This window comes from Thermobia domestica, chromosome 16 (genome assembly GCF_964235325.1).
Source record: "Thermobia domestica chromosome 16, izTheDome1.hap1.1, whole genome shotgun sequence".
NCBI lineage: Eukaryota > Metazoa > Arthropoda > Insecta > Zygentoma > Lepismatidae > Thermobia > Thermobia domestica.
Window position 1 is genome coordinate 66977850 of NC_137469.1, and position 25678 is coordinate 67003527.

Genomic DNA, 25678 nt, shown 5'->3' on the forward strand with positions numbered 1-25678 from the left:
ATGATCTGCTTACTTTATTAGATATCGTCACAATACTTGTAGGGTATATAATAGGGATACCAAAGCTTCTTTTAAGATAGTTTGTGTGTGTCTGCTAGCACTGTTGCCAGCTACAGAAAATTTTAATTTCCGATTTTAGGAGGAAATTTTGGAAAAATTCCCTTTTTGTCTCTATTATTTCCCTCTTGTTGGCTACATTCGAACAAACGTACCACTGTCTGAAAGCCTCGTCCTTAGCCGACACAGCGCACCATAAAAAGTTTCGGTAGAATAATTAGGGGAAGTACAGTTGTGGCTTATAATAAACCATGTTCTGTAAATGGTAAGAAAATTGTGCATTTCTGAGTTAGAATGAGATTTTTTTTTAAATTTCATGTTTACTTTGTTAGATATCGCAATGATACTTGTAGGATAAATTCTTAGGGTACCAAGGTTTACTTTCAGATAGTTTACGTATGTTTTATGGCAATGTTTCCAGCCAAAACAATTAATTCCCGATTTTAAGTGAAAATTTCGGCAAATTTCCCTTTCCCCTCTATTATTTCCCTCTTGCTCGCTACGTTGGAACAAATGTACCACTACCTGAAAGCCTTCTCTTTAGCCTACAGAACACACCATAAAAAGTTTCAAATAGGATAATTGGAGAAGCTGTAGCTTCGGCATATCTGTTGGTTTTTGCTTTTGAGGAGTAAAAAGTGTCAAAATTTCATGTGTATGGAAACATATTTTTTTCTTTCTCTCTTTGAATGGAAGCCAGCGACTTCAGGTTTTCACTCTACCTTGTCAACGCACCAAAGAATCTTTTTAGGTGACTTAGACCCATATGGCAAGAGTGGTGCTAGATACAAAAAATCTTGAATTTCGGTTAGGAATTTTTTGTAAATTTTCACCCCTACATTTCCCTCAGTAATTTCCCACCCGCTCGCAACACTGCAATGTAACGTACACCAAAAAATAGCCACATTCCTTTTCTAAAAAAACAACGTCTTAACTATATCAATAGGGTAAATGGTTTTTGAGGAATACCTCACTAACTGACAAAGTAGGAAAACGCCCAAAATGATCTGGGTCCGAAAGGAATAATCACACGATTTTGCTCGTATATATGTACAAGGAAACAAACGATTTGTAAGTTACGAGGGCTTCGACTCAAGTTCTATTGATTATTTCAATAATCTTCAACATACATCAATAAATAATAGCTGCCAGAAAAAAAACAGACATTTGAAGAAAAACATGAAAATGAACGACGTTTTTTATTGAAAAAAAACTTCACAGAAAAAAAACCGTTTTTTTACAACACTAATGCCATGCATTGTTTCCTCTGTCTGCCGTTAGAAAGAGCAAGTAGCAAAGATGGAGACTAGAGACCAGAAAGCTTTGTGTGTTTTAATTTTGCAAAGACTGAATATGTAGTTACAGTGGAACCGTCTGTATGAATTGAATGTTTTGTGCCATATGGCGGAAAGTTTATGGGCCTTTCTCGCCTATTGACTCAATGTGTGCCATGTGACGAATGAAGCTCACATCAAACACTTGAAGCAAAAACTGTTTGAGGTGTTCTTTTATTTGATGTATTGTTTATAATTGTGCGTAAAATGTAATAAGTACTACGAAGACTTAATTCCCCAATATTCATTTTGAAACACCCTGCATTTCTCAGCATCAGTATTGGAACTAAGATGTAAAAAGGAGAGATTATGATTGTTTACAACAACGATATTATTATTAGTCAAGACTATAATTACTACAACAACACAAGTTAGTAGTCAAAAAAATGTAATTAAAAGTACACTCGTAACCCTTTCGGACCCACATGGCCAAAGTGACACATACGCGTGTGTCACTTTTTTAATACGCTCCTGTATGGTCACTAATTAAGATATCGGTATATATATATTTTTTTTTGCCAAATATGGTTGGTCCATAGTTTATCATTTTAGTTTCTTCTTCTTCTGTGTGTCGAATTTCCTTCTCAAATTTCACCCGTCAAAAATTCAAGAATTTTCGAATTTTCTTTATTACTTTTCCCCTGTAGCTTCATTCGTTGTAGAGAGACCTCCTTAAGACTTGTCAGGTAGATACGTCGGATGGATACCTAATTGTTGACATCAATTGGATGGGCTTGCGCGCAGTGTTGCCAACTACGAAAATTAAAATCTCCTTAAATTTGGGCAAAAAATTCGAAATTTTTGTTATAAACCTACCTATACGTCCCAATGCAAGTCAACTTACGCCAGTCGAACATTTGTTCTTACTGAACAAACTCGGGTACATATCGTTACAGTGGAGTAATTAGGGGACGCACAAAAAATTCGGATTTAGGTTCTAACTTGATTTTCCCTACTTTTCTGTTTTATCGATATATATTTTTGGTAATTAAAAGCATTGTTTCTTAAATATCGCCATGATACTTATAGGATATATTAGTAATGTACCAGTGATTATTTTAAGATAGTTTTCGTCTGTCTGGTAGCAGTGTTGCCAGCTACGGAAAATTTTAATTCAAGATGTTAGGGGAAAATTACGTTTTTTTGTCTATTATATCCCTCTTGTTGACTACATAGGAACAAAAGTACCAGTATCTGAAAGTCTTGTCTTTGCCCTTCACAACGCACTATAGAAAGTTTCAATATGATAGTTAGGGGAAGTACAATTGAGGTTTACAGTAGACCTTGTTCTCTAAGTGGAAAGATAATTGATTTTTTTACGTAGACTGAAATATTTTTTAATGATCTGCTTACTTTATTAGATATCGTCACAATACTTGTAGGGTATATAATAGGGATACCAAAGCTTCTTTTAAGATAGTTTGTGTGTGTCTGCTAGCACTGTTGCCAGCTACAGAAAATTTTAATTTCCGATTTTAGGAGGAAATTTTGGAAAAATTCCCTTTTTGTCTCTATTATTTCCCTCTTGTTGGCTACATTCGAACAAACGTACCACTGTCTGAAAGCCTCGTCCTTAGCCGACACAGCGCACCATAAAAAGTTTCGGTAGAATAATTAGGGGAAGTACAGTTGTGGCTTATAATAAACCATGTTCTGTAAATGGTAAGAAAATTGTGCATTTCTGAGTTAGAATGAGATTTTTTTTTTTAAATTTCATGTTTACTTTGTTAGATATCGCAATGATACTTGTAGGATAAATTCTTAGGGTACCAAGGTTTACTTTCAGATAGTTTACGTATGTTTTATGGCAATGTTTCCAGCCAAAACAATTAATTCCCGATTTTAAGTGAAAATTTCGGCAAATTTCCCTTTCCCCTCTATTATTTCCCTCTTGCTCGCTACGTTGGAACAAATGTACCACTACCTGAAAGCCTTCTCTTTAGCCTACAGAACACACCATAAAAAGTTTCAAATAGGATAATTGGAGAAGCTGTAGCTTCGGCATATCTGTTGGTTTTTGCTTTTGAGGAGTAAAAAGTGTCAAAATTTCATGTGTATGGAAACATATTTTTTTCTTTCTCTCTTTGAATGGAAGCCAGCGACTTCAGGTTTTCACTCTACCTTGTCAACGCACCAAAGAATCTTTTTAGGTGACTTAGACCCATATGGCAAGAGTGGTGCTAGATACAAAAAATCTTGAATTTCGGTTAGGAATTTTTTGTAAATTTTCACCCCTACATTTCCCTCAGTAATTTCCCACCCGCTCGCAACACTGCAATGTAACGTACACCAAAAAATAGCCACATTCCTTTTCTAAAAAAACAACGTCTTAACTATATCAATAGGGTAAATGGTTTTTGAGGAATACGTCACTAACTGACAAAGTAGGAAAACGCCAAAAATGATCTGGGTCCGAAAGGAATAATCACACGATTTTGCTCGTATATATGTACAAGGAAACAAACGATTTGTAAGTTACGAGGGCTTCGACTCAAGTTCTATTGATTATTTCAATAATCTTCAACATACATCAATAAATAATAGCTGCCAGAAAAAAAACAGACATTTGAAGAAAAACATGAAAAAGAACGACGTTTTTTATTGAAAAAAAACTTCACAGAAAAAAAAACCGTTTTTTTACAACACTAATGCCATGCATTGTTTCCTCTGTCTGCCGTTAGAAAGAGCAAGTAGCAAAGATGGAGACTAGAGACCAGAAAGCTTTGTGTGTTTTAATTTTGCAAAGACTGAATATGTAGTTACAGTGCAACCGTCTGTATGAATTGAATGTTTTGTGCCATATGGCGGAAAGTTTATGGGCCTTTCTCGCCTATTGACTCAATGTGTGCCATGTGACGAATGAAGCTCACATCAAACACTTGAAGCAAAAACTGTTTGAGGTGTTCTTTTATTTGATGTATTGTTTATAATTGTGCGTAAAATGTAATAAGTACTACGAAGACTTAATTCCCCAATATTCATTTTGAAACACCCTGCATTTCTCAGCATCAGTATTGGAACTAAGATGTAAAAAGGAGAGATTATGATTGTTTACAACAACGATATTATTATTAGTCAAGACTATAATTACTACAACAACACAAGTTAGTAGTCAAAAAAATGTAATTAAAAGTACACTCGTAACCCTTTCGGACCCACATGGCCAAAGTGACACATACGCGTGTGTCACTTTTTTAATACGCTCCTGTATGGTCACTAATTAAGATATCGGTATATATTTTTTTTTTTGCCAAATATGGTTGGTCCATAGTTTATCATTTTAGTTTCTTCTTCTTCTGTGTGTCGAATTTCCTTCTCAAATTTCACCCGTCAAAAATTCAAGAATTTTCGAATTTTCTTTATTACTTTTCCCCTGTAGCTTCATTCGTTGTAGAGAGACCTCCTTAAGACTTGTCAGGTAGATACGTCGGATGGATACCTAATTGTTGACATCAATTGGATGGGCTTGCGCGCAGTGTTGCCAACTACGAAAATTAAAATCTCCTTAAATTTGGGCAAAAAATTCGAAATTTTTGTTATAAACCTACCTATACGTCCCAATGCAAGTCAACTTACGCCAGTCGAACATTTGTTCTTACTGAACAAACTCGGGTACATATCGTTACAGTGGAGTAATTAGGGGACGCACAAAAAATTCGGATTTAGGTTCTAACTTGATTTTCCCTACTTTTCTGTTTTATCGATATATATTTTTGGTAATTAAAAGCATTGTTTCTTAAATATCGCCATGATACTTATAGGATATATTAGTAATGTACCAGTGATTATTTTAAGATAGTTTTCGTCTGTCTGGTAGCAGTGTTGCCAGCTACGGAAAATTTTAATTCAAGATGTTAGGGGAAAATTACGTTTTTTTGTCTATTATATCCCTCTTGTTGACTACATAGGAACAAAAGTACCAGTATCTGAAAGTCTTGTCTTTGCCCTTCACAACGCACTATAGAAAGTTTCAATATGATAGTTAGGGGAAGTACAATTGAGGTTTACAGTAGACCTTGTTCTCTAAGTGGAAAGATAATTGATTTTTTTTACGTAGACTGAAATATTTTTTAATGATCTGCTTACTTTATTAGATATCGTCACAATACTTGTAGGGTATATAATAGGGATACCAAAGCTTCTTTTAAGATAGTTTGTGTGTGTCTGCTAGCACTGTTGCCAGCTACAGAAAATTTTAATTTCCGATTTTAGGAGGAAATTTTGGAAAAATTCCCTTTTTGTCTCTATTATTTCCCTCTTGTTGGCTACATTCGAACAAACGTACCACTGTCTGAAAGCCTCGTCCTTAGCCGACACAGCGCACCATAAAAAGTTTCGGTAGAATAATTAGGGGAAGTACAGTTGTGGCTTATAATAAACCATGTTCTGTAAATGGTAAGAAAATTGTGCATTTCTGAGTTAGAATGAGATTTTTTTTTTTAAATTTCATGTTTACTTTGTTAGATATCGCAATGATACTTGTAGGATAAATTCTTAGGGTACCAAGGTTTACTTTCAGATAGTTTACGTATGTTTTATGGCAATGTTTCCAGCCAAAACAATTAATTCCCGATTTTAAGTGAAAATTTCGGCAAATTTCCCTTTCCCCTCTATTATTTCCCTCTTGCTCGCTACGTTGGAACAAATGTACCACTACCTGAAAGCCTTCTCTTTAGCCTACAGAACACACCATAAAAAGTTTCAAATAGGATAATTGGAGAAGCTGTAGCTTCGGCATATCTGTTGGTTTTTGCTTTTGAGGAGTAAAAAGTGTCAAAATTTCATGTGTATGGAAACATATTTTTTTCTTTCTCTCTTTGAATGGAAGCCAGCGACTTCAGGTTTTCACTCTACCTTGTCAACGCACCAAAGAATCTTTTTAGGTGACTTAGACCCATATGGCAAGAGTGGTGCTAGATACAAAAAATCTTGAATTTCGGTTAGGAATTTTTTGTAAATTTTCACCCCTACATTTCCCTCAGTAATTTCCCACCCGCTCGCAACACTGCAATGTAACGTACACCAAAAAATAGCCACATTCCTTTTCTAAAAAAACAACGTCTTAACTATATCAATAGGGTAAATGGTTTTTGAGGAATACGTCACTAACTGACAAAGTAGGAAAACGCCAAAAATGATCTGGGTCCGAAAGGAATAATCACACGATTTTGCTCGTATATATGTACAAGGAAACAAACGATTTGTAAGTTACGAGGGCTTCGACTCAAGTTCTATTGATTATTTCAATAATCTTCAACATACATCAATAAATAATAGCTGCCAGAAAAAAAACAGACATTTGAAGAAAAACATGAAAAAGAACGACGTTTTTTATTGAAAAAAAACTTCACAGAAAAAAAAACCGTTTTTTTACAACACTAATGCCATGCATTGTTTCCTCTGTCTGCCGTTAGAAAGAGCAAGTAGCAAAGATGGAGACTAGAGACCAGAAAGCTTTGTGTGTTTTAATTTTGCAAAGACTGAATATGTAGTTACAGTGCAACCGTCTGTATGAATTGAATGTTTTGTGCCATATGGCGGAAAGTTTATGGGCCTTTCTCGCCTATTGACTCAATGTGTGCCATGTGACGAATGAAGCTCACATCAAACACTTGAAGCAAAAACTGTTTGAGGTGTTCTTTTATTTGATGTATTGTTTATAATTGTGCGTAAAATGTAATAAGTACTACGAAGACTTAATTCCCCAATATTCATTTTGAAACACCCTGCATTTCTCAGCATCAGTATTGGAACTAAGATGTAAAAAGGAGAGATTATGATTGTTTACAACAACGATATTATTATTAGTCAAGACTATAATTACTACAACAACACAAGTTAGTAGTCAAAAAAATGTAATTAAAAGTACACTCGTAACCCTTTCGGACCCACATGGCCAAAGTGACACATACGCGTGTGTCACTTTTTTAATACGCTCCTGTATGGTCACTAATTAAGATATCGGTATATATATATTTTTTTTTGCCAAATATGGTTGGTCCATAGTTTATCATTTTAGTTTCTTCTTCTTCTGTGTGTCGAATTTCCTTCTCAAATTTCACCCGTCAAAAATTCAAGAATTTTCGAATTTTCTTTATTACTTTTCCCCTGTAGCTTCATTCGTTGTAGAGAGACCTCCTTAAGACTTGTCAGGTAGATACGTCGGATGGATACCTAATTGTTGACATCAATTGGATGGGCTGCGCGCAGTGTTGCCAACTACGAAAATTAAAATCTCCTTAAATTTGGGCAAAAAATTCGAAATTTTTGTTATAAACCTACCTATACGTCCCAATGCAAGTCAACTTACGCCAGTCGAACATTTGTTCTTACTGAACAAACTCGGGTACATATCGTTACAGTGGAGTAATTAGGGGACGCACAAAAAATTCGGATTTAGGTTCTAACTTGATTTTCCCTACTTTTCTGTTTTATCGATATATATTTTTGGTAATTAAAAGCATTGTTTCTTAAATATCGCCATGATACTTATAGGATATATTAGTAATGTACCAGTGATTATTTTAAGATAGTTTTCGTCTGTCTGGTAGCAGTGTTGCCAGCTACGGAAAATTTTAATTCAAGATGTTAGGGGAAAATTACGTTTTTTTGTCTATTATATCCCTCTTGTTGACTACATAGGAACAAAAGTACCAGTATCTGAAAGTCTTGTCTTTGCCCTTCACAACGCACTATAGAAAGTTTCAATATGATAGTTAGGGGAAGTACAATTGAGGTTTACAGTAGACCTTGTTCTCTAAGTGGAAAGATAATTGATTTTTTTTACGTAGACTGAAATATTTTTTAATGATCTGCTTACTTTATTAGATATCGTCACAATACTTGTAGGGTATATAATAGGGATACCAAAGCTTCTTTTAAGATAGTTTGTGTGTGTCTGCTAGCACTGTTGCCAGCTACAGAAAATTTTAATTTCCGATTTTAGGAGGAAATTTTGGAAAAATTCCCTTTTTGTCTCTATTATTTCCCTCTTGTTGGCTACATTCGAACAAACGTACCACTGTCTGAAAGCCTCGTCCTTAGCCGACACAGCGCACCATAAAAAGTTTCGGTAGAATAATTAGGGGAAGTACAGTTGTGGCTTATAATAAACCATGTTCTGTAAATGGTAAGAAAATTGTGCATTTCTGAGTTAGAATGAGATTTTTTTTTTTTAAATTTCATGTTTACTTTGTTAGATATCGCAATGATACTTGTAGGATAAATTCTTAGGGTACCAAGGTTTACTTTCAGATAGTTTACGTATGTTTTATGGCAATGTTTCCAGCCAAAACAATTAATTCCCGATTTTAAGTGAAAATTTCGGCAAATTTCCCTTTCCCCTCTATTATTTCCCTCTTGCTCGCTACGTTGGAACAAATGTACCACTACCTGAAAGCCTTCTCTTTAGCCTACAGAACACACCATAAAAAGTTTCAAATAGGATAATTGGAGAAGCTGTAGCTTCGGCATATCTGTTGGTTTTTGCTTTTGAGGAGTAAAAAGTGTCAAAATTTCATGTGTATGGAAACATATTTTTTTCTTTCTCTCTTTGAATGGAAGCCAGCGACTTCAGGTTTTCACTCTACCTTGTCAACGCACCAAAGAATCTTTTTAGGTGACTTAGACCCATATGGCAAGAGTGGTGCTAGATACAAAAAATCTTGAATTTCGGTTAGGAATTTTTTGTAAATTTTCACCCCTACATTTCCCTCAGTAATTTCCCACCCGCTCGCAACACTGCAATGTAACGTACACCAAAAAATAGCCACATTCCTTTTCTAAAAAAACAACGTCTTAACTATATCAATAGGGTAAATGGTTTTTGAGGAATACGTCACTAACTGACAAAGTAGGAAAACGCCAAAAATGATCTGGGTCCGAAAGGAATAATCACACGATTTTGCTCGTATATATGTACAAGGAAACAAACGATTTGTAAGTTACGAGGGCTTCGACTCAAGTTCTATTGATTATTTCAATAATCTTCAACATACATCAATAAATAATAGCTGCCAGAAAAAAAACAGACATTTGAAGAAAAACATGAAAAAGAACGACGTTTTTTATTGAAAAAAAACTTCACAGAAAAAAAAACCGTTTTTTTACAACACTAATGCCATGCATTGTTTCCTCTGTCTGCCGTTAGAAAGAGCAAGTAGCAAAGATGGAGACTAGAGACCAGAAAGCTTTGTGTGTTTTAATTTTGCAAAGACTGAATATGTAGTTACAGTGCAACCGTCTGTATGAATTGAATGTTTTGTGCCATATGGCGGAAAGTTTATGGGCCTTTCTCGCCTATTGACTCAATGTGTGCCATGTGACGAATGAAGCTCACATCAAACACTTGAAGCAAAAACTGTTTGAGGTGTTCTTTTATTTGATGTATTGTTTATAATTGTGCGTAAAATGTAATAAGTACTACGAAGACTTAATTCCCCAATATTCATTTTGAAACACCCTGCATTTCTCAGCATCAGTATTGGAACTAAGATGTAAAAAGGAGAGATTATGATTGTTTACAACAACGATATTATTATTAGTCAAGACTATAATTACTACAACAACACAAGTTAGTAGTCAAAAAAATGTAATTAAAAGTACACTCGTAACCCTTTCGGACCCACATGGCCAAAGTGACACATACGCGTGTGTCACTTTTTTAATACGCTCCTGTATGGTCACTAATTAAGATATCGGTATATATTTTTTTTTTTGCCAAATATGGTTGGTCCATAGTTTATCATTTTAGTTTCTTCTTCTTCTGTGTGTCGAATTTCCTTCTCAAATTTCACCCGTCAAAAATTCAAGAATTTTCGAATTTTCTTTATTACTTTTCCCCTGTAGCTTCATTCGTTGTAGAGAGACCTCCTTAAGACTTGTCAGGTAGATACGTCGGATGGATACCTAATTGTTGACATCAATTGGATGGGCTTGCGCGCAGTGTTGCCAACTACGAAAATTAAAATCTCCTTAAATTTGGGCAAAAAATTCGAAATTTTTGTTATAAACCTACCTATACGTCCCAATGCAAGTCAACTTACGCCAGTCGAACATTTGTTCTTACTGAACAAACTCGGGTACATATCGTTACAGTGGAGTAATTAGGGGACGCACAAAAAATTCGGATTTAGGTTCTAACTTGATTTTCCCTACTTTTCTGTTTTATCGATATATATTTTTGGTAATTAAAAGCATTGTTTCTTAAATATCGCCATGATACTTATAGGATATATTAGTAATGTACCAGTGATTATTTTAAGATAGTTTTCGTCTGTCTGGTAGCAGTGTTGCCAGCTACGGAAAATTTTAATTCAAGATGTTAGGGGAAAATTACGTTTTTTTGTCTATTATATCCCTCTTGTTGACTACATAGGAACAAAAGTACCAGTATCTGAAAGTCTTGTCTTTGCCCTTCACAACGCACTATAGAAAGTTTCAATATGATAGTTAGGGGAAGTACAATTGAGGTTTACAGTAGACCTTGTTCTCTAAGTGGAAAGATAATTGATTTTTTTTACGTAGACTGAAATATTTTTTAATGATCTGCTTACTTTATTAGATATCGTCACAATACTTGTAGGGTATATAATAGGGATACCAAAGCTTCTTTTAAGATAGTTTGTGTGTGTCTGCTAGCACTGTTGCCAGCTACAGAAAATTTTAATTTCCGATTTTAGGAGGAAATTTTGGAAAAATTCCCTTTTTGTCTCTATTATTTCCCTCTTGTTGGCTACATTCGAACAAACGTACCACTGTCTGAAAGCCTCGTCCTTAGCCGACACAGCGCACCATAAAAAGTTTCGGTAGAATAATTAGGGGAAGTACAGTTGTGGCTTATAATAAACCATGTTCTGTAAATGGTAAGAAAATTGTGCATTTCTGAGTTAGAATGAGATTTTTTTTTAAAATTTCATGTTTACTTTGTTAGATATCGCAATGATACTTGTAGGATAAATTCTTAGGGTACCAAGGTTTACTTTCAGATAGTTTACGTATGTTTTATGGCAATGTTTCCAGCCAAAACAATTAATTCCCGATTTTAAGTGAAAATTTCGGCAAATTTCCCTTTCCCCTCTATTATTTCCCTCTTGCTCGCTACGTTGGAACAAATGTACCACTACCTGAAAGCCTTCTCTTTAGCCTACAGAACACACCATAAAAAGTTTCAAATAGGATAATTGGAGAAGCTGTAGCTTCGGCATATCTGTTGGTTTTTGCTTTTGAGGAGTAAAAAGTGTCAAAATTTCATGTGTATGGAAACATATTTTTTTCTTTCTCTCTTTGAATGGAAGCCAGCGACTTCAGGTTTTCACTCTACCTTGTCAACGCACCAAAGAATCTTTTTAGGTGACTTAGACCCATATGGCAAGAGTGGTGCTAGATACAAAAAATCTTGAATTTCGGTTAGGAATTTTTTGTAAATTTTCACCCCTACATTTCCCTCAGTAATTTCCCACCCGCTCGCAACACTGCAATGTAACGTACACCAAAAAATAGCCACATTCCTTTTCTAAAAAATCAACGTCTTAACTATATCAATAGGGTAAATGGTTTTTGAGGAATACGTCACTAACTGACAAAGTAGGAAAACGCCAAAAATGATCTGGGTCCGAAAGGAATAATCACACGATTTTGCTCGTATATATGTACAAGGAAACAAACGATTTGTAAGTTACGAGGGCTTCGACTCAAGTTCTATTGATTATTTCAATAATCTTCAACATACATCAATAAATAATAGCTGCCAGAAAAAAAACAGACATTTGAAAAAAAAACATGAAAAAGAACGACGTTTTTTATTGAAAAAAAAACTTCACAGAAAAAAAACCGTTTTTTTACAACACTAGGGACAAATGCACTTGCTGCTGACGTCCTCCATGCAAACCATAGTTAATCAATTATAACTGGATGACAAAACTGTAATCTGTAATCGTAACTAACAATTTCTGAACTATATTACAATTAGCACGACTTGAAGTGAAATAAGGATATTTGCTTCTTGTCGTTGTAGGCAATGCAAGGTGATCCACTGGTGATATGGCTTGCTGGTCTTCATATCCCTGAATCATTTCTAACGGCGCTGGTGCAAATGACTTGTCGACGATTCCATTGGCCCTTAGATCGCTCTACATTGTATACTAATGTTACAGAGTACGTAACAGAAGAGATGGTGACCGAGAAACCGTACCAAGTAAGTTCATTTTTCTTTTGAAATAGTAACAATGTTTTATAAAGTACGAAATATAAATTTAAATAATATATTCAGCCAAGAATAAAGAACCATTTCTCCTATATTTTGTCAATCTGTACTTCTGGCTTTCTCAAGTATATATATATTTATATTTTCCTTCGTGTTTTAATTGCTTTTATGGTTACGCTATATCAAGTCACGCCAATTTAGTTTTCGCTTGCACTACTTCTAAACAGAAATTGCAATCGCAGTTTCTTCGCGCTCACTTAAACCTCGGGCTCAATATCATCGATAGGACTTGTCCTAATTAATCTCAATAAGGTTCACACTACCAGGCTCGCATTCGTTAGAGAACGGGTTCACTATCCTCAATGAGACCTACGCTCACTAATATCAATGAGATACGCTAGCTCAGATTCGCACTCGTTTGAGCTCGCTCGCTATCCTTAGTGAGACTCACCCTCACTAATCTCAATGACAATTACACTCCCTTGAGCTCACTGACTATTCCTAATGAGACTCATGCTTACTAATCCTAATGAGAATCACGCTCGCTTGAGATCGCTTGCTGCCCTTAATGAGACTCACTAACTAATCTCAATGAGAATTACACTCACTTCAGCTCACGTGCCATCTTTAATGATACTCTTACTCACTAATCTCAATGAGAATCACACTCGCTTGAGCTCGCTCACTATCTTTAATGAGGCTCACCCTCACTAATCTCAATGGGAATCACACTCACTTGAGGTCGCTCGCTACTCTTAATGAGACCCACCTCACTAATCTCAGTCAGAATCACGATTGAGCTCCCTTGCTATCCTTAATGAGACTCACGCTCACTAATCTTAATGAGAATCACACTCACTTGAGCTCACTCGCTATCCTTAATGAGACTCTCACTCACTAATCTCAATGAAAATCACACTTGCTTGAGCTCCCTCGCTACCCTTAATGAGACTCAAACTCACTAATCGAAATGAGAATAACACTCGCTTGAGCTCGCTCGCTATCCGTAATGAAACTCACGCTTACTAATTTCAATCAGAATCATAACTTGTTTTACCTCGGTCGCTACCCTTAATGAGACTCACGCTCACTAATCTCGATAAGAATCAACACTCCCTTGAACTCGCTTACTATCCTTAATAAGACTCACGCTCACTAATTTCAATGAGAATTGCACTTGTTTGAGCTCGCTTACTATCCTTAATGAGACTCTCACTCACTAATCTCAATGAGAATCAACACTCCCTTGAACTCGCCTACTATCCTTAATGAGGCTTTCACTCACTAATCTGAGTGAGAATCAACACTCACTTGAGCTCACTCGCTACCCTTAATGAGACTCTCACTCGTTATGCTTAATGAGACTCACGCTCACTAATCTCAATGAGAATCACACTTACTTGATCTCCCTCGCTATCCTTAATGAGACTCTCACTCACTAACCTCAATAAGAATCACACTCGCTACCCTTAATGAGACTCTCATTCACTAACCTCAGTGAGAATAAACACTCACTTGTGCTCACTCGCTATCCTTAATTAGACTCTCAATCACTAGTCTAAATGAGAATCAACACTCACTTGTGCTCACTCGCTATCCTTAATGAGACTCTCAGTCACTAGTCTCAATGAGAATCAACACTCATTTGTGCTCACTCGCTATCCTTAATGAGACTCTCAGTCACTAGTCTCAATGAGAATCAACACTCATTTGTGCTCACTCGCTATTCTTAATGAGACTCACGCTCACTAATTTCAATGAGAATTACACTTGTTTGAGCTCGCTTACTATCCTTAATGAGACTCTCACTTACTAGTCTCAGTGAGAATCAACAGTCACTTGTGCTCACTCGCTATCCTTAATGAGACACTCAGTCACTAGTCTCAATGAGAATCAACACTCATTTGTGCTCACTCGCTATCCTTAATTAGGCTCACGCTCACTAATTTCAATGAGAATTACACTTGTTTGAGCTCGCTTACTATCCTTAATGAGACTCATGCTCACTAATCTTAATGAGAATCACACTTGCTAAGCTCACTCGCTATTCTTAATGAGACTCTCACTCATTAGTCTAAATGAGAATCAACACTCACCTGTGCTCAGTCGCTGTCCTTAATGAGACTTACTGACTAGTTTCAATGAAAATCAACACTCATTTGTACTCACTCGCTATTCTTAATGAGACTCTCACTGACTAGTCCCAGTGAGAATCAACAGTCACTTGTGCTCACTCGCTATCCTTAATGAGACTCACGCTCTTTAATCTCAATGAGAATCACACTCGCTCAGATTCTTGCTCCATCTAACTGACTATCTTCAATGAAACTTCTACTAGCTCGCTCTCGCGCTCATTAATCTCATTGGGCTCGCGTACACTAGGGGTTTGGGCCCGCTATCCTCAATAAAGTTCACACTCTTTCGTGCTCGCACTCGCTTAGACTCGAGTTTTGGCTCACTATTCAATCAATGGATAAGACGATTCAAGGCTCGCAAAATTCCAAAATTCAATACCAATTAAGAACAACAGAATAATCCAAATTCAGTAAGTCAAAGACTATCAGATGCAACAAAACAGGGGGCGAAAAAGTCTCACTTCAATGAACATCTAAATTGGACAAAAATTACGAACTACGATATTAGTCAACGCGAAGAAACATTTTAGAAATCGAAATTACAATGGATACCTCAACATTAACATATTTTTATCAAAGACGAAAAACATATGCGCCACACTATTAAGCACACAATAAGAATTCAGAGTGTATCTTGGGGTATTGGTCATATTGATCTGTTGACATTATACCGTAGTTTAATCCAGTCTAAATTAGTCTATGAGTGTATTGCTTACTCATCTGCTCGTTCTTTCTTGCTGAATCACCTTAATATTTTTCATTTATGAATTCGGCTAGCTACTAGCCTTATTGCTATTCTTTATATAGAAGCAAACGAAAAACATACAATCCATGCGCCTTATGTTACAGATCACCGCTGCAGCTTTTGTTTGGGTGACCGATGTGCTGCACGTTAATAATACGTTCGTGCTTGCGGGTGTCTCATCGCGAGCGAATTTGTGTGGCCATTTCTTTGCTTGCTACAGGCGTAGACTACCTAATATTTTTAGTCTAGTTTTGAGGATTGACGCTATTTGTAGTGACCAAATTCTCGCTTTTATTCATGTGATTGAAATAGCTGAACGATATATGAAGTTTTTTCTGTTTATTTTTTGTAATGATTCCCCCTCTTACGTTTTTCTTCTTATTATAACTTTTCTTCTCCGGTTTCTATTTTGTTATTTGTTCTTTTAGCTTTTTACGATATCTGTTTTGATTTTTATACCTGATAATCAATTATTATTGTTGTATTTTATATATTTCAGGGGTGTCGTGAGAAAGTTCATAATCCACAAAATCCAAATCGTTGGATAAAAGATATAAATTAGTGTTCAAAATCGTACCTTTCAACCACCTGCTCGAATTTCTCTTTTTAACTGATCTTTGTTCAGTAACTTTCTTTGCTTAAATTGCTAACAATTATTACGGATTGAATTATTTTGAGAAAAGTGCATCCAAGATTGCAATGAGGGTTATGAGCAGCATGTGTCAGAATGAGCCTTTCTGTGAAGGGGACGAATAGCCTCGCCGCTAGTGTTCCCACTAAACACCTCAATTAATTTATCAATTTTCTAATAGCTAATTAAATATATAACAATTCTTAAAAAAAAAAAAAAAAAAAAAAAAAAAAAAAAAAGTTATTATAAAAGAGGCTAGACTGGCGAGTTCGTTTCTTCGGGTTTTCGTAGCCATAGAATTGGTTATAAATATTTTCGTAATAGTTTTAATCAGTGTTCTTGTTAGTATATTATAATCTGCTAGTATCTGTTAGTATATTATTATTATAATATTGTATTTATAATAATATATTGAAGTTCAAGAGTTAAGGTAATATTTTGTTTTTAAAAGGGTTGTTATGTTGGAGGATTGTATCTTGAAGGTGCCTCATGGGACACACAAAATAATTGCTTAGCTCGATCTAAACCTAAAGTTCTCATCGAAGAGCTACCTATACTGGCAGTTATTCCAATAGAGGCTCATAAACTAAAGCTACAGGTAAGTAAATACATCTATTAGTAAAAGCTGAAAAATTAATCTTTTGGAAAATAAATTTTTGCCTAGGAGTTCTCAGATAACCAAAACGTTCATGCGCATTTGGAAAGCATAAACAAAACAATCCTTAAACTTTGTCATTGAGAGAGGATTCGTCATCATTTATCATTGCAATTCCGATAGAATGAACAGTTTACAATAAGGTTTTTAATCTTCTCTAGGGTTATCCTCGCTATATGAGGACGAGCATTGTACTGAAGAGAGGAGGAATGCCTCTTCTATTGACCAGTGCAAGTTGTTTCTGGTAGAGTCTATTCACAATCTACGGTTGCTAGGAACAGTACACATCCGTGTTGATCGCTTAACTATCTGGTAGCAGCTCATAGTGGACAATTTTGGCGCATGTATACCGAACCTACAGTAATAACTTGGATGTAATAAGACCTTGAATGTATATGGCGATAGTTTCCCTGATGTCAACCACTGATGTGGCTATTTGGAATGTGTGTACAATACCTTTTTCTCATTGCATGTTATCCATGTGTGTTGTGCAACTCTTTTCCAGAAGTCATTTTGTAATGAGCTGCATGTGTCGACCATTCTGAAAGGGACGAAAAGCCTCAATGCTGAGCTCCCCATTAAACCTTGCTCAATCAATATTCGTTTATAGTTTTTATTTAGAACTACGTATTAATTTACCTTCTTTAAATAAAGTGTAAGGAGCCTTCACACTAGGATCCTATGAGCCACTCGCATGCGCTGCAGCTGCTAGCTTTACATTGTTTTAAATGTACGCCTTCACACATGCGCTTCGGTGCAAGTGAGCCGCGGATGGGAGCTGCTATAAAGATCACCTCACCAGTAGCTGGCTCGAGCTGGTTGCTGGCTGGGAAGAAAATAACATGCAGTCTTATGAGAGCCCTTTACACGTGAGCGTGAACTCAGTTGGAATGGAGAAAAGTGTACATATATTTAATGTTGAAAATTTTCTCATTTTGGTGTTACTCTGATGAAATGCACACTTTATACTATTATGCAGTTCGTCAAACGAAGATATATATATATATATATATATATACATCCTGAAGTAATTGAAAAATTTTCTTTCATCTTCTCTCAGTTTAGGAAATAGACTGTAAAATGACCATTCTTCCAGTTCTCATTGATTTATGAGATGAATCCACATTGTTCTATATATATTTTTCTTTTTTTTATTCTTGCAATTTATCGTCAAGATTAAAGCTGCAGCTTCTTCTGGCTCTAGCATGGCTGCCATTTTGGTATCACGATCTTTTGAGCGGCTGAGAAGTATTTAATGCCTTCACACTACAGATTCACATGAGCGTCTCACAAGATCCTAGTGTGAAGGCAGCCTAAGGTAACACATTTAGCAGAGGGACTCGTGACAGGAACAAATAGCCTAGCTGCTGACGTGTCCATTAAATCTGCAACGCATCAATCAATAAGTCAATTAAGAGAGAGACATACAGTACATTATTTCCTATACTGTAATACTTATGTGTTGTTTTTCTGTTGTAGAATACGTTTCGCAGTCCTGTGTACACCACATCTCAAAGAAGAAATGCGATGGGTGTAGGGCTTGTGTTTGAATCTGATCTCTATACTACTGAACATATTAGTCACTGGGTTTTGCAAGGAGTATGTCTGGTGCTCAACACGGATTAAGTGATAAAAGTATTTTGTAATGTTTTGAAGATAATAGCATACACTGAATTATTTCAAGTGTATCTCAAAATGTGTAGGAAAGAGTTTTATTTGTATGTCTTATTTGCATGTACTAGTAGAGGTAACTAGTAGTATTTCTTTTTTAATTTTTTTTGTAGTACTAGTATGACTAATATACAACTAACCCAGGTTCTAACAAGAAACTTTAGTAGAGGAATCTCAGGGAAATTATTTCTTTACTCTTACAACATATAGAATTGAGTTTTGATAGTAGACTAATCTCTAGAACTCAACTTTATCACAATATTCCAACTAAATATCCTTTAGATATATGTGGTATTGTAGGTGAAAACAAAAGACGTTTTTTATTGATATGCTAAACATATAGAACTATACTATACTAACATTTTAACAAGTAAATGTGTCTTTGATAAATGCAACACTATTGCTGAAAATAAATATATTTTCTATTTTACATCTGTATACTTTTCTTACTGTGAACTAATTTAGATACATTTTACACTATCGTAGAAAGAAAGTAAAAACAAGCAATACTTTAATGCCGAAAAATATATTTATGATGACATAGTTGAATTAGTCATTTTTTTAGTACAGTAATTTGCTAATTAGTGGGGCAAGATGACTACCTCCATCTAGGCCACTTATCTTAAATATCTTGGAGCTCCTTCATGGTGGCTAAGCTGTTAGCGTACGCGCCTTTGGCGTGGAAGTCCCGGATTCGATTCCCAGGAGGAGCTCGTGTGGTTCGGATTCCACGTTAATCAGTAGGTCCCATCTCACATAGCCTCTACTACAGAGAGAGCTTTGTATTGGTCTTCAGACCACATTATAAAGACTTTATGTTATATTGTTTGAACAGGAACTTTTATAATAAAAGGTTGTGGGAGAAATCGATTCCCATGTGCTAAATTACTCTTCCTACTACCTCATCAACGTAATTTTAAAATATGCACCATTTAGTAGTAGATTGTTGTTTTTATTTCCCCTAACAGTGATGGATATACTACTTGTAATCATGGTTCAAAAAATGATTAGAAAAATCTTTGTCTTTCCGCGAGCATCCGCAGTTTATGCGCCAAGGAAATGAAAATATTTTCACAAAAAGCTATATTGATGTGGATATCTGCGAATATATCTACATCTATGCATACCTCTAATCATAAGCATGAAAATCACAGTAACGGCGGAATACGACGTCATAGCTATAAAAACCTAGAGCAAGACTTCATTCAGAGTTCCTACTGATCTGAAGAAATCTATTTCCCTGACTTTTCCTGACCTTTGCCAGGAAATTCCCTGACTTTCATAACAGGTGTCGGCTGACGTTGACACATAATAAGGAATAAATAACGGTGAATATTTATATATGAGAACATTTATTCTATAAAGACAAATAGTAATCAATTGATCATACGTACAGCAATAAAAAAGTAGCAATAGAAACCAAATAGGTATTATAATGGTTGGCTAAGCTGAAATTGATGTACAATTAATGTTAGAAAAAATATATTTTATAAAAGTTCCCTGATTTCCAGCCTTTTTCCCTGAGTTTCCCTGACCTGCACCATTTTCCCTTAGTTTTCCCTTATTTCCGTGATTTCCCTGACCAGTAGGAACCCTGTAATTGTTTTCAAGGATTTGTCGAGAATATTTTAAAATTTCAGTTAAATGATAATATTTAATAATGACAATACTTGTTCAGATATTTATTTATATTATTATTTACAATATTTTAATTGAGGAAGACATAAATTATAAAATGAACTATCCAGGAATTCTTGCAATGGTTGCCACTTCACCCAGCTTTGCGACTGAAGTTTTGCCTTATCTACAGCTCTGCCCCAGAAATGAGGATCCTGAAATATATTAAAGTGAGCAATTAATAATTGTAAGTAAACGATAAGTTATAGTAATAACTCAGGTTAAGTCATGAGCTCTTAGACAATAATGTGGTAATAGAATACTGACTCTGGATTTCAGAAGAGTAAATACGAGAAATATTGTTCCGCCCAGTTCCAGACGTCATATGCAATTCTAAACAATGGCTAACAGTAAGGTAAGTGTTTCCTACGCAACTGCAGACGAGAAAACTACAGAAACTAAAATATGAACAACTGATCAAGTTTTGAATGCATTACACGGGAGCAAGCCAGGACAACTTGAGTTAATATTTGCAGTTGATATGTCGATCGTGAGTGTCAGGAAAATGTCAAAATAACCACAAGAATGATCAACTCTCAACTAATTTTATAAAAGGAAATGCATCGTAAAATGCTAATAGAAAATCTTTCATTGTCACTTCGCGGACAACTGATATTGAAGATTTATCGGAGTTGTGTATACCATGGCTTGACTTACGAGCAATTTTGTGTTATCGAAATTTGCTTATAGTAATTGACAACCAATCAGATTTTTAAAAAGTATAACTGGTAATGAATCTATGATATGTACCTATAGGACCTTTCCATAAAAAGCCAAGTAATAAAATCCACTTACAGTCTTTTAATTTTTTTTTTTTTTTTTTTTTTTTTTTTTTTTTTTTTTTTTTTTAAACACTGGAAATGCGTTGTGCATACAGGGGATTATTTAAAATACAAAACAGCAACTGATGCAGCTAGAAAGAGATTATAGACCAATTGAATTGTATGAATGAGAAACTTATTCTAACAAATCCGGCAGTCAGTTACTGTTGCACAATAATGTACACAGTTCACATTAATCCGTTGGGACACAAATGAGATCGTCATACAGAGATTTCTAACGTGTTATTGTTACCAATTACCTTTCATAATCTACATATTTAGCGCTTGCTACTACTCCCTCTTTCTAATTGTAAAAATTCATCTCAAGGGACGACATTTCTCGTCCATTTCCGAAATCTAAAGAACAGGGACAAGTAAATTAAAACAAGATACCAATAGATTTCTACAAGGCCATCCAAAACCGCTCACAGTTTTTGTAAAGAGAATCTATCTACCAAAATTTCTTGTCTCCTACGCTTTTGCATTCTGGATATTGTGTATTCTCATTATGAACTATTCCTGCAGTCAAAATACATAACAAGAGTATTTTAATTCTAAATAAAAAGTCTGTTATCATTAGATTTTTCTTTTGTCTCAAAAACCGATTAAATGTTGAACACGAAGGATTGTGCTTTCAAAAACAAAATGGAATTTCTTTGCGAGTTTTAGATAGCAATTTAAGCACTAATTCAATACCTGATTTGTCGAGTCTTAGTTTAACAATTTTCTGGAACAGTGTTACTCAGAACAATATTCTAGTTGATTCGTTTATTTAAGTTTACAGACTATTTTAATCTTAGTTGATTGTCAAAAGTACACAGCAAATGTACTTATTCTCTAGTGCAGTAGGAATTAATCAATTGATGTTACGTAACCATTTTTTAAAAGATAACCACAGTAATTGATCTTAAATTTCAATAGATATTTCAAGTCACTTTTTGAGCTAATAATGTTAAAATAATCACGTCAGAACGTGTGAGTTTCAAAAAAAAAAAAAAAAAAAAAGTAATCTTCTGAGTGACAAGGGTAGGACTCGAACCTTCTAGAAAGCCAGTTCATCGGTAAGCAGTAGGTAATCCCAAATCGATAGAAGTAATTTGAAATCTCCAATTAGAGTCGGAAATATCTGTTTTTGGACAAACGTGAATGTTTCCTTTTTATCTGATTGTGTAAATGTTCCGCAATTCAGAACATCGGAGATCACTGGCCAAAATCAATATCTACCTATCAAGTTATCAAGTTAGTTTCTTCGTCAATTTGCAAGATTTAAGACTTTTTAAATTTCTTTGTTTCACCATCTTCCTTTCCTTAATTTGAGCTACATTATTCTCTCAACTCTTCATGGTGATACCACGCATAATCATAATACCATACTAAAAGAAAGTATTTCTTAATTTTTAAGTTACACATTCGTAACTGTGGAAAAGTTTCTACCAACAAACATAACTTGCTCGGTTTTAATCCGCAGTTATGTCGGAATAAATCTTAGAAGACAAGTATATTGTATATAATATAATTTAGATAATAATAAAACAATAATATTTTAGATAATGAAACCAGTTTTAACGTTTCTCATTCCATATTCTTCGTGAGAACAAAGAAACTCCAGTAGGCTGGAATATCCAAAGCAGCAGATATATAAAAATAAATTAAAATAGATTTTCCAAAATGGTCAATTTGACTTTGTACAAATTTGTAAAATTTATAAGATAGTCACGAAACCAAATGAGAACTTACCACAACTAGCAAGTATGCTTCATGTGGTGATATATGGACGCCAAAAATGCCCTTCGACGAATTGTCTTGATCTCCGCCCATCATTAGAGGGGAAGCAAAATTTTGAAAATGAGACTTTATACTCTCAACATGCTCATTCAGTTGTTTGCCTTTCGGAATGTGGATTATCTTTGACGGAACATCGTACAGCTGATCAATAACGAGACAAACCTATAAATGAAAGGTAATAATTTATGTTGAATACGAATATATAGCACAACCTGAATTACTATATTTGTTGTATAGAACAGAAACTAGAAGAGTAGAGAACAGCCTTTACAAGACAGAAGATTAAAAATCAGTAAGAAGAAACTACGGCGGGGAGTAGAGGGCCGAAAATTTTATATCGAAGAAGAAATGAATGCGGGCTGAAAGAACTTATATGGAAGAAGTAAAGAAGTAGGAGGAACACGTGAATATTATATTTGTTAAGTAGTAATATTATAATTAAATATATATATATATACAGTACTTATATGCAAACAGCCATTGTTCGGCAGTCTTATGAGCGCTATGGTATGATGGAAGTAAAACAAAAGAAATAGAGAAAGACTACAATCAATGAATAGTATAAAATCTTATAGTTGATGTGTCAAATGTTGAACGCCAATGATAAGAAAGAAACATAAAAGTTGTCAGATCCCAATTTTATGTTGATTGAGATGAAATCCCACTGAAAAATATATCTAGAAAGAAAAGCAGGAGGTAAAAGTTAGATACTGCAAAGTTTAAAGATGGAGAAGTAAAAACATATTTGTTTGAAATTTCGAAGAAAAATATACGAGTTGACAAAAAGTAGATGCATTGCACTAGTTATGGGGGATTTTCAACTTGGCATGTAAAGGAATCACAAAGATACAATAGTTAAGAGGCATGAATTATAGAAGAAACTTCGGAAAACTACAGTAAGAAAAGTGTGGGTACAAAGTTACATTGAAAAATGTAAAATATGTATGAAGTTGAACTACGAATTAAGAAAGGAAATCGATGAAAACGAGGAAATATACAATAGAGGTAAAGGTGACAAGAGTAAGAATATAGAAATGTGAATAATGTATATGGGAAAAATTCAATGGAAAGAGAAACGTAGAAGGGAAAAAACTACTACGACAATATAGAAACTAAAGATCGAAACGAGTTTTTAACGAATGAAACACAGCATGAAATGAAATGAAATCTTTTAAGTTTTACGTCCCATGGTTATGCCGGTTAGGCTAAAGGAGACGGTAATGATGAGTAATGAATGAAATGGTGGAATGAAGAAAGTGGGAGGAAACGGGGGAACCCGAGAAAACCCACGAGCACGGTGTTTGTCCACCATAAAGTCCACACGGTGCGAGCTGGGATTGAACCAGGGACCCCAAGCACCGGAGGTGAACGCTCTAGCACTGTGCCACCGCGCCCCCCACAACATGAAATGATTACATTGAGTTGTATGATAAAAAGAATATACTAAGAATCTGAGAGAAATTGTGATACTAACTGACAAATTGAAGATTATATAGCGAGATGGAGAACGAAAGGGTAGATAATATGCTTATTGTTTTTTTTAAGAATATAGAAGAAGAAAAAATAAAATATTTGTATATATAAGAACTATACAACTACCATAATAATGACTCACGCTGCCTTGCGGTCAAATGCCAAACATGTGTGCTTTTTGTACACCGTGGATTACCAGATAAGCAGTTTCAGAGTAAATAAGTGAAAGTCACGAGTGTTGTTTAGTTGGTTGACTGAATTTTTAACGTCCTTTTGCAGCACTGATGCTAATGGGATGGGTCTTACTGCTTCAAATTCGAATCGCTATTTAGATTTGTATTCAAGGTAAGCACCTCAAATAGTGGTTCGAATCTGAAATAGTAAGGCCCATGCCATTAGCCTCGGTGCTGAAAAGGTACATCAACCAACTAAACAACACTTGTGACCCCTCACTTATTTACTATGAGGCTATTTATATACTATCTGCTGTAGTCAGATGTGAATAATTTTCAAATACAAGCGTGAAGGCTTCATATGAAATAATACCTAGGTAATTTGGCATAGAATATATTTGTATTTATACATAATTCTGTAGAATTTTAAACAGTTTATACTCCTACGTACCTCAAAGCTACCTATCCAATTCCTTGAGTTCACAAAGGAAGGTGGTTTGTCTTCTAACTCCACCAAAATCTGTTGGATCCGAGGAATACTTGGTACTGGAGGAGGTGATTTTGAACCAGTCTCCAACTTCTGTTCTATTACCCATGAACACAATGTTTGAAGTGTACGGTAACCACAACCCCAACCCTTTTAAAATAAAAAAATAATAAGAAAATACTTGATAACAATTGTACAGTTTTGATGTACTTTCAATACATTAAAGCAAAGTTACTTTTATTTATTTATTTTATTTTCAGTAGACTAATGGATACATATTATAGACGTGGTATATAACATATAGAAGCTAAATTCGGTTTATAAACTCTTAGCTCAATATAAAAGAATATGTGTTCAGCAGTTTTTAAATTTCGTTCCTAAGGGGTAAAAAGGGAATACTTTTATAATATTGAAATTTCCCTTTATTTATTCATAAAGTTCCATATGTGGAAATTTGCTTAAGTTAGAGATGTGAAATTGGGCATATAAACTCTGAAGTACAAATAATGGGACACATTGTTTCAGAATTTTGGAGTTTTCCGCTACCTAGGAATGAATAGGTGGTCATTATTATAATATTTATATTTTCCTTTTATTTATTTATTTTTTTAAGTGCTTATTGTGAGGATTTGCTGAAGTTAGAACTGCGAAAATTGGTATATAAACTCTTAAATAAAAATAACTATATCTGTATTTTAGCGTCTACGAGAATTCCGCTTCTAAAGAAGGACAATTTCTGTAATATTAAGGTCTCCCATTATTTATTCAGAAAATATTTAATGTAAGGATTCGTATAAGTTGGAGATATAAAATTCGTTATATAAACTCTTA

General features: G+C 34.9%; 2 protein-coding genes across 11 annotated transcripts in view; one reads left to right on the forward strand and one right to left on the reverse strand.

Annotated features, from left to right (window-relative positions):
* Positions 1-19228, forward strand: part of Dhc98D (Dynein heavy chain at 89D) — a 608487-nt gene extending 589259 nt beyond the window's left edge. For all 5 annotated transcript variants that reach the window (XM_081742517.1, XM_081742516.1, XM_081742518.1 and 2 more), the window contains 3 exons: positions 12406-12585; positions 16557-16703; positions 18240-19228. In XM_081742517.1, the coding sequence (XP_081598643.1) occupies positions 12406-12585; positions 16557-16703; positions 18240-18386 (474 nt within the window). In that variant the 3' untranslated portion in view covers positions 18387-19228. The remainder of the gene's footprint in view (positions 1-12405; positions 12586-16556; positions 16704-18239) is intronic.
* Positions 19229-20098: 870 nt separating this feature from the next.
* The window catches only part of LOC145673129 (ufm1-specific protease 1-like), a 61148-nt gene continuing 55568 nt past the window's right edge, over positions 20099-25678 (reverse strand). For 5 of the 6 annotated variants that reach the window (XM_081742525.1, XM_081742527.1, XM_081742528.1 and 2 more), the window contains 3 exons: positions 24812-24997; positions 22667-22876; positions 20099-20263 (listed from right to left, as the gene is read on the reverse strand). In XM_081742525.1, coding sequence (XP_081598651.1) covers positions 20126-20263; positions 22667-22876; positions 24812-24997 — 534 coding nt within the window. In that variant the 3' untranslated portion in view covers positions 20099-20125. Of the gene's footprint in view, positions 20264-22666; positions 22877-24811; positions 24998-25678 lie in introns of those variants that run through there. The other variant, XR_014128724.1, reaches the window with a different exon arrangement.